Genomic DNA, 14,023 nt, shown 5'->3' on the forward strand with positions numbered 1-14,023 from the left:
CAAGACATCATGTATCAGACGTTGGAATCATTCACAGATTCATATCCATGGTGTAAGTTTTAAAGTCTTATGTCCAAGAAAACAAATCAAACCAGAACCAGATATAGAGATAACTTAAAATCATCTGAGAACACCAAAGGCTCCATTCCATTCTCAAGCTTTCTTTAAAAAGCATCCCTTTTTTCTTTAAAGCCCTTGGAAGAGGATAAGCTTCCTTCATTTGGAAATTAGATCTACCTTGGGTTTATTTAGGTCAAGATAAGAATAGATTCCTGAGAACTGAAGTGTTATTCATAACTTCTCACCCAATATATATTTTCAGAAGTGACAATGCAGATTTACTAAGGGCAACTCATGGGCTAGTTTTGAACTTAGATCGTTTAAGATTTTTTTCTTCTTAAATCACACTTTAAAGATGACTAGATTATAAGATCCTTCAGAGTAAAACCTGTTATCTCTGCCCGGCAGTACTGACAAACAATGCTAGGGATTAAACGAAAACATATCTACTGAATGAAATAAGGACCCAGTAACTACTAGTACACGTAAATATGTCTGAAAACAAGTTTCCCCCAAGTTTCCCCTGCTCTTCTTCTATAAATTGCACAACCATTCACTCAGTCTCCGTGTCTAAAACCTTGGTATAATCTTTGACTCCTCCTTCTCCCTTACCTTCCACATCCAACTGGTTACCAAATCTTGCTGAGTCTCCTCTATACAACATCTCTTACATTAATTCACTCCTACTCTATGCCCATCACCACACCCCTATTATGGGATTTTGGTCCTCTTCAAGTACAAAGGACAACAACAAAGTACGGATACTTACTAACACCAACCTAAACTATTAGAACAGTCTCTTAAATGCTGTCTAAATTCTGCTTTCTCCCCCTTTTAAATAGTCCTTCATACTGATCCCACCAGATTCTATATTGCTCATGTATAGGGCTGTTCATGATGTTATTCATCTACTCAGAATCTTTCCATAGATCCTACTGCCCACTGTGTAAAACTGAAAACTTGCCTCAACAGTCCGACACCTCCCTCTCCATCCTCACTATTACCCTCTCTCCATATTCTATATGCCAGCAAACAAGACTACTCTTTATCCCCCACACATACAACTTATCATTCCACCTCTGTGGCTTCATTCACTATTACCTGTGTGTAGAATGCTCTAACCCTTTCTTAGTGAATTCCTTTCTTGTTAAATTCCTATTTGTCAAGGCAACTAAATGGTACAGAGAATAGAATGCTGGACTTGGAGTTAGGAAGACCTGAGTTCAAATCCTGCCCCAAACGCTCACTAGCTTCATGACCCTGGGCAAGTCACTTAACCCTGCTTGCCTCGGTTTCCCCATCTGTAAAATGAGAATAATGACAATAACATCACCTGCCTCTCAAGTAAAGTGCTCTGCAAACTCTAAAGCACGACAGAAATGCAAGGCACTATTAGCGTTGCTGCTGGCGTTATTATCATTCTTATTATTTTGGGTCCGAGTGAAACATCGCCTCAAGCGCCCTCTCCTCCAGGGAGCCTCCTCCTGCCCTGCCCCACTCAGCAAGTCCTGCCCACACTGTGCTCGTGTTGTTCATGTCTGACAATCTCTTCAGCCAACCCTATCCTCTTTAAGGCACATGTTCACTAACAGTGATGATGCATAGGTACAAACCATAAAATACAATCTCAGGAGTGACCCTCATGGACTCTACGAATGAACTTCAATGTACTGTGAACGCTGGCCTGGGCACAGAGTGCCTGAAAGAGTGCAGCATAGTTACTGTGAAATGGAGTTAGAGTGGTCATGTGTCAGGTGAAGAGATAACAAATGGACAATCCACAGCAGGCACCGGTCTCTATAAAATATGAAAAGAATTAGAAGACTCCAGGATGCTAAGCAGAAACTCTGTGAAAGTTTTACAAAAAATGTATAGAAGAATCACGTAGGAGAAAATATGGCCAGCCTCTGTTCTACCAGAATCACAGAGTTTTGCTCCAGGAAACCAAAATCTGGAGAATACAAAGGAATAAGCACACTTTTCCAAGCTTCCACAGTTTTAAAGTCTGTTACATGTTCACATTTTGATAATGCTCTGATTCCTTTGCAGCACAGAAACTAGTTAGGAAAAATAATTAGCTAAATGATGATGCGAAGATAGTAAGTATTCTCTTTCTTCCTCCTACATACCAGATGAGTTCCTCCCCTAGCCACCTGGTCAGCAATGACTTCAGTGCCTTGGGGTCTCTTCTCTCAGGGCTGATTAAAAGTCACATTTAGTCCTAGTTGCTGTAGGCACCAAAAGTGCTAATAATGTTTCTGCAATCTATACTACTGAAGACAATACCCACAATGCTGAGTTCATGAATCCTTCAAAGTATGGGCAAAGTCATTTGTTTATGTGATATTAGACATCATGAAAGTAAGAGCAAGCACTTAAAAATATTTGCTGAATTTGCTGAATTGAATTCTAGCCAGCTGACTGTTCCCACAGATAAGAGTTTAAAGGATATGGTGATGACCACAGCATTTCTATAGCACTTTAAGGTTTGCAAAGTGCTTTCCAAATATTATCTCATTTGATCCTCAACAACAGTTCTGTGACACAGGTGCTATTATTATCCCCATCTTATAGATGAGGAAACCGAGGCAAATAGAGGTTAAGTGACTTGCCCAGGAACACATAATAGTGAGTTACACATGAATTCAGGTCCTGCTGATCTCAGGTCCAGTGCTCTATCCGCTGCGCCACCTAGCTGCCTCTTGTATAAATACAATGGATCCTTACTTAGGCTGGTTTGGGGATCAGTGTCACAGAGCCGTGTTAGAGCATTAAAATGAGACCCTTCTGGTACTTACAGTAATACATTTCCTGAATGAAAGCTGAAACAAACCATGATGATACAAAGAAGTCCACTTCAGTGGAATAAACAATTTTAGAATTTTTTTTAACCTTAGGTTCTCTACTTTTAGTCCAGCATAAAGTATCATGGCATCAAGCACTTTTTTTCTGCGAGTTTGCAAGAGACTTTACTAAAGACTTCAAACGCTTACAATTGCTCCCTCTGCAGACTAACGATCACCCTTAAAACTTTCTTCTGCACAGGCAGGCACACTAAGCGATCAGACTTCACTGCAGATTGTATAAAGAGAAACAACTAAACGTTTTTTCAACATGACTTTCCACATTCCAAGCCTTTTTTTGTCCTCAAAGGTTAAGTTTACAGTGAAAAGTTCCTGACAAGGTATAAATCAGAATCCTGAAGGACTTAGACAATATCCTGCTAAACATGATCCAGAAGGAAAAAAATAAAAACATCCCCCTTTTCCACAAATCATACAACTATAGAAGGAAATAATGGAACTCAAAAGTAAACAAAATCTGCTGACCAAATAACTTTAATCCCACATTCCAGGAACTTCTCACAGTTTAGTTAACAGTGACAACCGGAAACCTAATTTAACTGAGACATTATAAAAGACTCAAAACTCTGAAGGAGAAATCTTGGCCTCTGAAGGCTACTGCATTCCCTAAAACAAAAGTTTACCTTCAAGAAGCCTTGTCTTTGGGTCTCACAGGAAACTGGCAAGACGAAAGCACTAGGGCACAACAATTCTTCACAGAGACATTTCCTCAGCTACTCTGTAAGGAAAACTGTTTCATTTATTCCAGAGTAAATGGAGAAGACATGAAGTTTGGGTTTTTAAAATCATGTGGTCCAAAGGTCCTGATTTCTAACTATCTTATCAATGACCTTGAGCTATATGCGTAACTTCTAATCTGCCTTAGTTCGTTAACTTGAGAATTCTACTGGCAGTCAGCATTTACCATCAGAGACTACTGAAAAATTTCAAAATTAAAAGTGCTGCCCTAGTTGATCTCCAGCTTTTAAGTGCATCCACAGACCTCCTATTTTCCACACCTACTTTTCCATCAGTGCCCTGTTACGTTACGAAACAAAGCTTTTTTATTTCACAGCCTGAAATTTTACTCGGCAGAAAAATGGCATGAACCCGCTCTCTCCCGCCCCTCCCTCAGCTTCTCTCTGTATATGCATACGTGTGTGTACATACATATATATGCAATATTAATGCTGCTTCCTTTTGAAGAAGTCCAAGTCCATGCAGAGTTAGAAGCCAAGAATCCTGGAGATCACATGATTACTGCACATTACTACCTTTCAGAAGAAAGGAATTAATTCTTTACTCTGAAGCGATTCTAAAGGATAGCCTCTTTTTACATAAAACAAGAGCACAGGCTACTGCAAAGAACACTTGACTGGGAGTCAGAAAGCTAGTTTAAAACTTTGCATTTTCTACCTGTCTGACCTCAGAAAAGTAATTTAGCTTCTCTGGATCTCACCTTCCACATTTCAATAAAAAGGCACAGACTAGATGGCTTCTAAGGAACTGTCCAACTCTAGAAAGACAGCAGTAGTGGCCAACATTACACAATAATGGCTGTAGCTTCTGAGGCAAACCAAAAGACCGAAAGACCCTGCAAACATCACAGCAGGAAAGGATAAGAGCCTTCTCAATTAAAAGGAACCCTAAAAATTGCTTCAGCTCCTTTCCCGTTCAGCTTCCCCAAATCCCTGCAGAGCTGATCCTCTAGACAGTATTAGGAAGTTCTACTTCCAAGCAGAGGGTTTTTTGAGCACAAACTTTGGGTAGTTGGGCAATCCAAAAATATGGTTTAATTGAGGAGAATATAAATAAGGGCCAGAACCATGGCCTCAAGCATTTTTTTCTTTCTTAAGTCACTAAAAATCCCAGCATGTAGATGAAATATTTTCCCCAACACAATGGCCTACACACAGTTGGTTCTTAGTAAATGTCGATGAGTAAAAAGACAAAGAAAGAGTTGGCATGACAAAGGAACTCACAATCTAGTGTTGTAAATTACAAAAATTGCAAAGCATTTTACAATTATGACCTCATTTGAGCTTCACAACAGCCAAGTAAAGCAGGATGAGGAAACTTGAGGTTGAGTGAAGTTAGGTGACTTGCCCAAGAGTCACAGCTCAGTGAGTGCCTGAGGCCAGATGAATACTTTACTTCTCCAGGTGTTGCTCAAAGGAACTTCACAACAGGGTAGTGAAATGTAGGATTAAGAAACAGATGGACTAAATGAACTAGTTAGAAAAGGAATCTCCCCACCCTATCTGCAGCCCCAACCGAAATTTCCACCTGCATTAAGATCCCTCGTAAAATCTCATGGAAGGCAGTAGGACACAGGGCTCCATAGGATCATAATTTTACAACAAGCAAGGTAATGTGCAACACAGGCCTTTCTGATCCAGTCAAAAAAGAAAGGGGAGCTGAAAGAAGGGGCCGGGCATGTACTGAGCCACAGGACAGGAAATACATAAACTGGGTTAAAAGCTATGATCTCAGTTACAAACCAAGAACCAAATGTCATTAAGGCAGTTCAGTGGTTCAGAGCACAGAGTGGTGGACTTGGAGTCAGGACGACCTGAGTTCAAGTTGTTCCTCAGATACTTAGTAGCTATTTGACCCTGGGCAAGTTACTTAACCTAAGTGTCAGTTTCTTCATCAGTAAAATGGGGGTAATAATAGCATCTATTTCACTGGGTTGTGATAAGAATCAATGTGGACAAGGAAAGCACTTGGCAAAAAAAGTGTTATATAAGCGCTAGTCATTACCATTACTGTCATCATTCCATGAGAAAATACAACAATCAATTATAAGGTGGCATAGCAGAATTAAAAAAACAAACACACCTGGATTTCAAGAATGGGGCAAATGAAAACAGGTTAATCTAGAAACATTCCCCTGATGATTCAAGTCGTGCATAATCACAACTTTTCTATTCCCCACCGAGCTAAAAGACCAAACTGGACACAGTAAAGAGTTCTCCTTGGCATTTTCCTCCGAAATTCAAACACCACCACCAGATGCTTTTCCGGTGTTCTCTGGCTAACAAATATTACAGCCACATTCCCATAAGAGTCAAAGGTATGCTGACCAACTCCAGATTGAAGCTGCTGAACTCAACATCCAAGGAGCCAGGAGGCTCACCAGCTGGGAGAAAACTTGGTCCTGTAGATGGATTATGGATTCAAAGGAACACTTTTACTTTTCCTGAATACCTTACTTTCCTGGGGTACTGAGTTTTCAATATTGTTCTTTTCAGCCCATTTCTTTTACCTTCCAAGATCTACCATTGAAATGGATAAAGAAAGCAAATAGAAAACCTGTAGGGATCTGTACCAACCTCAGAAAGTACAATATGCCTTCCTTTTTGTTGGAAAAGTGATTCTTTTGCTACGAGGCTGAGATTGTAGGGCTTTCTCATCACAAATCTTATGCAAGAGTAATTTAGGCAATCCTAAAACCTCATATGATATTTGTAAATCCTACTTTGTCACCCTGACTGTAAGTGCTGATGGGCTCATTTTAAGTGTTCTTAGCTTCAAGACTAAATATTATCTAATTTCAACCAACTTCATTAGGAGCTCCCAGTGAACCTTCGATCCCAACAGGTTCCACCCACCACAGCTTGGGAAATGGGGGGTTTCCCCAGCTCTATTCACATAAGTTGACCTAATGCTCTGACTGGAACAACAAACACAGGTTTCTGTCAAACAGTTGCAGAATTCCAATATTTTCACAAACATGCTAACATACTTTGGCATTTTCAAAAATCCATTTCTCTCAATTTTGTTGACTACAAAAAGCCTGCTTCAAAAAGCTCACTAAATTCTGCATCCACATTTTCCCACAATGGAAAAACCAATCACAAAGTTAGAGCTCATGTGGTATGTTACGTTTCTCTCTGCAGGCAACAGACGCTACTAAAGACATATGATTCTGTCATCTAGTCAAGTTACCCTTGGCTAAGGAACTCCAATTCCCCTGAACCAGTTAATGCCAAGAATCTATTTCAGATGTGAATTTCTGTCCTAGCATTATCTTTTAGCCAGTCATTTCTAATATGCGTTGAGTCAAACCAGAATATAGGTCGATGGTAATTTGGGGGCCTACGCTGAATCTACAAACGAAATAAGGAAGTTAATCCAAAATAATTCTTCTTTGCCTCATCCATGCATTTCAAAAAGCAGTAGATTATGAGGCATTTTATTAAACAATTTCAGTGGAAGGTTACAATACTGAAAACAGATTAAAATTCTATCACCATGTTTCTTACTTCCTTCTCCACTCAGAAGCATAAGCTTAATAAAACACAGAGTTCAAAACATAATATCTTCAGCCTTAATTCCTAATAACACAGTCAAGAAGGACAAGCCAAGGGTACTAGTCACTGCTACCACTCAAGGAAGTACCCAAAAGCAGTGGTCCCCAAGGGTGGGGGAGGAGAAATCTGTGAGGGTCCTAAGAGGTGCTGGCCAACTGACTTTATCCTACAGTGACCAGGTATGAAAACCTGAAAGCCCTCAAAATTTTCTGGCTTATGGTTCTCTAGCAAGTCTGCACTTCCAGTATCCTCAAAATGAGGAAAGCTACCACCAGCTCTGTTTTCTTAAGGATAAATGTAATTGCTGAGAAAGGTGCTCAAACAACCCTGAGGTTAGCCCTGTGTGGAAAGTTTTACAGCGGCAGCATCCTCTACATATCCACAACACTTGACAATGCCTAATGAAAAGCATTCGCTTCCGTCTGCTACAACTATGAAGACTGGTAGACGGAATATGAAAGAAAACTTCTTGCCTGTCAGTTAAGTACAAAACAAAATGGTAACTTTCTTAACTGGATGCATTCAAATTATACCTCCTCAAACTCAAAACACATACACACACACATGCTCTATGTCCAGAGGCATACAGTAGATCCTGGTGAATCTGAATCTGGTCATCAGTACTAATATGAGGGTAGAGATTTCATCTAGAGAAGGAAATGAGGGCAAAAGGAGAGTAAAGGAGCTGTAACTGTTCATCTGTGTTAAGAAAACAAAGGGTCTCTGCTTAGTAATGAGGAGAAAAGGAAATCTTATCATGCTTTATCCTGAGAGTTCCGATGTTCGAGAAGTGGTCAGTTAAGCTTCCTCAAGAACATTCCTCTCCATCTTTACTTGCTCCCAGCCTTGGCAGTAGGCTTCAGAGCTGGAAGGAACTTTAAAGATCACCTAGTCCCTTCATTTGCAAGGAGGGAAACTGAAACCCAGAAAGGCTAAAGGACTTGCCTACGGTCACACAGCTAATTTAGAGCAGAGCTGAGATTCTAACCAAGGTCCCCCAACTCCAAGTCCATTGTCCTTTACCCAACACTCACATGCCTTCTCCACTAATTCTTAGGTGTCTCTGGCACTTCCATACAATGATATACAATGGTTATCTCCAACACTGTTTTTTAAAGGATGCCAATTTGGATTCATTTAAGCAGGAACAGCCCTTTTAAAGGGTTAATTTTCCCCTCATTGAGCTCTATCTCAAATAAAAGATTTTAGTGCCATAGTTAAGTTTGTCATTTTAGGAGAAATTATTTTTCACAATGTGTGAAATAGAAAGGAAGAGGGACTCATACATGGAGCAATATTAGCATATGTTCTAACAAGAAAAGCACTTAGAAGGTAACAGCTAAGTTCTCTAAAGAAAGGATATAAGGACCATTTTCAAATACTAGAAAAGAGAATCATTTAATGAGAATAAAATTCTTTAGGCTTGGAACAACAGTGTGTTGGCCACTAGTTCAATGCAAACAAGAATGAGAAAGTATAGCACTGATATCAGCAATAACTCCTTAACTGGAAGCTCCGATTAAGAAAAAAGTCCAATGAACGTTGTACCTACTATTGGTTCAAGAATTTAAAGAGATTCATACATATATTTGAGAGAAAATCCTCCAGGACTCATGAATCACACATAATTTCAATTGGCTATGTCTATCATAGACTATAAATTCTCAGAAGGTAGAGACTGTCCATTTTACTTCTTTACCTTGAGAGGCAGCGGTAGTTTAGAAACAGACAGACGGACAAACCAAACCAAAACAACGCGCCAGATTTGGAACCAAGGGGCCTGAGTTAAAAAGCTTAGCTCCAACAATTACTAGCTATACGGCCACGGGCCAATCACTCCGCTTCTCTGAGCCTGCCTTCATCGATAACATGGGTATAAAAGCTGCCCTACCTAGCTCACGGCCGATATGAAGGAAGCGCTCTGGGAACTAAAGGTGCTTCAGAAGCTGTTTTTGTTTTTAACAATACGGTTTTACAGAGTCCCACATGAGGTCATGTGTAAGTGGGCTGCTCATGCAGACTGCTAGATTTATTAATCAGAATAATTTCTATGACTGAGAAAAAAGTTCCCCAAACCAACCTGCTCTTTTCCGAGAGTGGGTCACACAAGGAGCCTAATATTTTACGCTTTTAACTCTCCTTGTAACAACATACAAAAAACAAAGTTGAAACCAACTGCTTTGCCCATTAAGAACTCTAACAGAGTTGCCTCAGAGAGAGGGCATCTAAAACATAGATATGTATACTAGGAAACTGTGATTACATTCGCTCTGCATAGCCCTAGAGAACACAACTAGGACGAAGGCGTGGAAGATTCTGAACAGCAACAAGGAATGAAGTTTCCTATTGGAGCTGTCACCTACAGATGAGATATAGAGCTTAGCCCTAGTGGTTATCACCATTATTAACAACTACTGTGTTTTTATTTACACCACTCCTTTCTACTTAAGTACTCAAAAGGGATTTTCTCTAATAGTATCTAAGTATCACTTCCCGTTAGGTGAATGCAGTGGTGTCACAGAGGGGAAAAGAAAAACTTAAACTATGTTAACTTGAACAAACTTGGGGACTGAAAGAATTTGAATCACTCCTGAATGTCATGAGTGTGTAGTTTACTAAGTAGAACTTAAACAAATTTTACTAATCCTCCTATATATTTTAAGTACATAAAGATGTTCTCTTTCGGGCTACTACTTTGCTCATTAGCACTGTATGCATAATTGCTATGAAACTGTTACGTGTGAGAGATATTTTTAATCTAACTAAAGACAACTAAATTGGATTTTTTTTTCCATTTTACAAACAGGAGAATGAAGGCAGAAAAACTAAAGTGATTTTCTCAAGGTAAAGACAGTGAGGATAAACAGATTGGGGATAAAAGGCCCATCAGTTCCACTGGATATGACCTCTTCAAAACAAAAGTCCAAAATACAGCTTTACTATGCTTACTGAGGTTCTAGGAGGCAAGCTGAGGCCTGACAAATAAGAGAGCTCAAGCACAGATTCAGATTCACCAGGTCAGACAGTAGGCAATGAAGCCTTCTGGTATGCAACTCCAATTGGCAGAGAACAATAAGGAATGCAAGAGACATGGACACAAAAAATCCACTCCCCCCCCATCCCCAGATGAAATGGAAAGGGGTGCACACATGCAGGATCTGCATGCAATTAGAGCTCCATAGTAGTGGCCTTTGCTATAGATCCACGTGTGTGTGTATTTACCTCAAATTCTTGCAAATGGATAGATCACAGAACAATCAAGAATTACATCCCACTAGAAGTTTTTTTCAACAGGACCCCACTGTAGGTGTATACCCCAAAGGGTATCTCTTGCTCTAAACTAATAATTTTTTTTCCAACCACTATCCTTGGAATCTAAACACATTGCTACTGGGCACTAGTTTAAAGAGTGCACAACTCAGTACCCATTAGCTCTTAGAGAAAAGCCTTCCCAACCTCTCCAATTTTCTTCTAATGGCAGCATTTTAGCTGGTACGTAGTTTGCTCCAAGGACACAGATCTTCTTTTGCACCTTTCCAAAACAAAATCATTTGGATTTCCCTCCCTCCCCACAAAAAAAAAAAATCCTTCCAGCAGCATTCGACCGAAGTATAAAGCAACCTGGTTGGCTTCCATGCATCCGATGGCCTCTTCCAAGAGTGAAAACTCCACGCAGACATAGCCATAGTCGTAACCTGGGGACAGCATTTAAATACAGACGGGAGTCATGTTAGTGCCTTGCAAAAGACAAAAGACACACAAATCCCCCATTTTCTGACCCCTTCAGTCAATAACCCTCCTAGTGTCCCTTTCTCTCCTCCCCAATACAGATTCCAATCCCACAACAGTAAATGGCATTGAGGAAAAATCTGGATGTTTCTCAATTCAAATTTCAATCCAGATTGGCTTTGCTATCAATCAAATATAAAGTTCCCTGCCTTCCCCTTAAGAATGACAACCTGCTGAGAGTGCCTTAGAATGAGTAATCCCACAAAGATCAGTTCAGACAGGAAACAGCAACATTTAAGAACAGGTTGAGGGCCCTGGAAAAAAGAAAGTCAGCAGGAGGAAAGTATCTGGAAAAGACTGAACTGTCTGGAAAGACCACCTTTGCGGCGAACAGCAGTATAGAGATATAATGGGGCAGCTATGTTTTTTCCCTAATGCCTCAGGAGATTTCTGCTTGGCAAGAGGCCACTTCAGTCCTCTTTTGTATAATTTTGCTAAGTCCAATGTTATTCAAATACACAAAGGAAAATAAGTGGGCCTGTGAGATCAGTTGGTGAGCTAGTTTTCAAAATGTGAAATCCACGTAAGAAGTTCAGAACACATTTATAGCCATTCTTGCCCACTCAAACAGGTAAGATGTTATTGACAACACAGAGGAAACTACCTATTCTCTCAAATTCCTTGAAAAAGTATAGGGTTATGTAATCTTAACTTGTTTTAGATTTTACCTGCTACTGGCAAATTATTCCAACAGCTGACATTTATAAGACATTTTTGAGATACAAGCATTTCACATTTTACATCCATCATCTCATTTTATCTTTATAACAAACCCTGTGAACTAAGTAATTCAAGAATTACCTCCATTTTACAGATAGAAAAACTGATGTTCAGAGGAGCGGGAAACGACATGTGATTATATAAGCTCTGCGGAAGCATATCATATCTGCACACTGATCGTGATTTCCATGCTTCCTGGACTACTGCAAAGGATAGGGACAACATGAAGCTAGATGTAATATTACACAAGTGGAAAACAAGGTGGGGAGGAGGTAATTTAGATGAGAATTAAGATTCAAGAGGAAAGAAATGTTATGAGAACTCATGACAATTTGGGGACAAAATGTTAATGTGCTAGGAGTTTGAGAACACTGAGTCAAGATACCAGTGGCTAAAATAACCAGGGTGAACTCACTGAAAATAGGAAAAATAAGGTTGAAGCAGGGGACAGTGACAAAAACAGAATAGCAGAATATAAAAGGAAAGAAGCTATGTCAAGATCACTAGTTCCTTCTCCTCTCAAGTGCACAGCATTTGAACAACTGAAGTTAAGGCATAGCCTTCAGAGAAGAGAGGGTGTACATTTCTGTGCTGTGCGTGTATACATACACGTGTTGTGTGTATGTGTGTATGTGTATATACCCATGTGTGCAGATGGGCCAGGAAATCAGCAGTTTATTTATCTGAGATAAATGCATTATCTTACTATTAGAACTAGAAAAATCCTAAGGGAGCAATAGCCAGTTCTGAGTCACCACATTAACTGCAAAAAAAAAAAAAAAAAAAAAAGTCTTGATATTAGAATTTAGGAGTGTTGCGGGTTCACTAAGAAATGTTGAAGGGGCACAAACTGAAAGGACTAGGGCACCTTTTCTATCTCTTAAGAATTAATGACCAAGCGATAACTGACTTTGATAGACTTAGCTCTCTTCTCAGCAATGCAAGGACCTAAAACAATTTCAAAAGACTCATGATAGAAAATGTCATCCACCATCTAGAGAAAGAATTATGGTATCTAAATGCAGATTGAAGAAAACTATTTGCTCTCTTGTATGTTTCTTTTTTCTTTCTCATGGTTCCTCTCATTCATTCTAATTTTTCTATACAACATGACTAATGTGAAAATATGTTTAATAGAAATGTATGTAGAGCCCACATAGGGTTGCATGCCGTCTTGGGCAGCGAGGGTTGGGGAGAGGCAGAGAAAATTTAAAACTTATGGAAGTGAATGGTGCAAACTAAAAATAACTAAATTAATGAAAAAAGAATTAATGACCAAGATAAGGAAACAGAGGTGTCTAGAAATCTCAATATTACCCCTAAAATAGGAAATGGATTTTGTGTCCCATAAAAGGAATCTTTTAGGCACCAACTTCACTTGGATCCTAGATCACGGAACTTGGAGCTAGAAGGGTCCTTCCAGGCCATCAAGTTCAACTTCTTAATTTAACAAATGAGGAAACTGAAACCCAAAAAGTTTAAGAGTTTTTTTGTCCAAGGTCACAAAGCTAGCTAACTGACAGAGTCAATATCTGAAAGGTCTTTTCTTTCTACCAATCCAGTGAAGAAAGATAAAATTTAGGGTGCACTCAGAGTATTTTATACTTGTACATTAAAGACAGAACTACATCTGCCACTAAACTCCTTCTAAATCAAACCCAATGCACCAGTAAGTAAATAGTTTTGGTAGTTTAATAATTAAAAAGGGCTTTAAATTCCTCTAAAGAAAACTAGGTAGAGTGGTAAAAGTAATTTAGTCTTCTCCACCAGCAAACACCTACTACAAATACCCCAAATACAGGTCAGCAATCACAAACAGCTGGTCATTTAATGGGGAGATTCCATTTCATCCATACTTTTGCTACATGCTTATACAGAACGTTCCAAAGACAACTAAACACAAAGGCAGTTATAATGATCTAAGTCTACAATATGAAACCGATGAGGAATTTATGAGCATAAGCTGTAAAAACCGAGAACTTACAGACTGTAAGAAGGGAGGAGAGAGATGGGGCCAGGAGAAAGGCTAGTATGTAAGGCTCTCAGCGAGCCACAAAACCTTCCCGTTACACTGGAGGCCAACAATATCACTGAGAAGTAAAAAATTGCAAGTCGAGTTCAAAGCATCTGAGGATACTCTATGTTACCTCTAGGCATCTATTACTGCTCAAAGAAAAGTGTATCAACCCCATATTATACCACATTCCTAACTAGAGGAGATAACATCAAGATTCTAGCATGTCAGATGCCAAATGAAATGTTTGAAGAGAAAAGGCATTTTGACAAAAACTATTC

At 39.4% G+C, this 14,023-nt stretch overlaps 1 protein-coding gene across 5 annotated transcripts in view; it reads right to left on the reverse strand.

Annotated features, from left to right (window-relative positions):
• Positions 1–14,023, reverse strand: part of RBM6 (RNA binding motif protein 6) — a 100,492-nt gene that overhangs the window by 47,062 nt on the left and 39,407 nt on the right. For 3 of the 5 annotated variants that reach the window (XM_072650674.1, XM_072650672.1, XM_072650677.1), the window contains one exon: positions 10,841–10,914. The exons of the other annotated variants lie outside the window; for them this stretch is intronic. In XM_072650674.1, coding sequence (XP_072506775.1) covers positions 10,841–10,914 — 74 coding nt within the window. The remainder of the gene's footprint in view (positions 1–10,840; positions 10,915–14,023) is intronic. 5 annotated transcript variants of the gene reach the window in all.

This window comes from Notamacropus eugenii, chromosome 1 (assembly GCF_028372415.1).
Source record: "Notamacropus eugenii isolate mMacEug1 chromosome 1, mMacEug1.pri_v2, whole genome shotgun sequence".
Lineage (NCBI taxonomy): Eukaryota > Metazoa > Chordata > Mammalia > Diprotodontia > Macropodidae > Notamacropus > Notamacropus eugenii.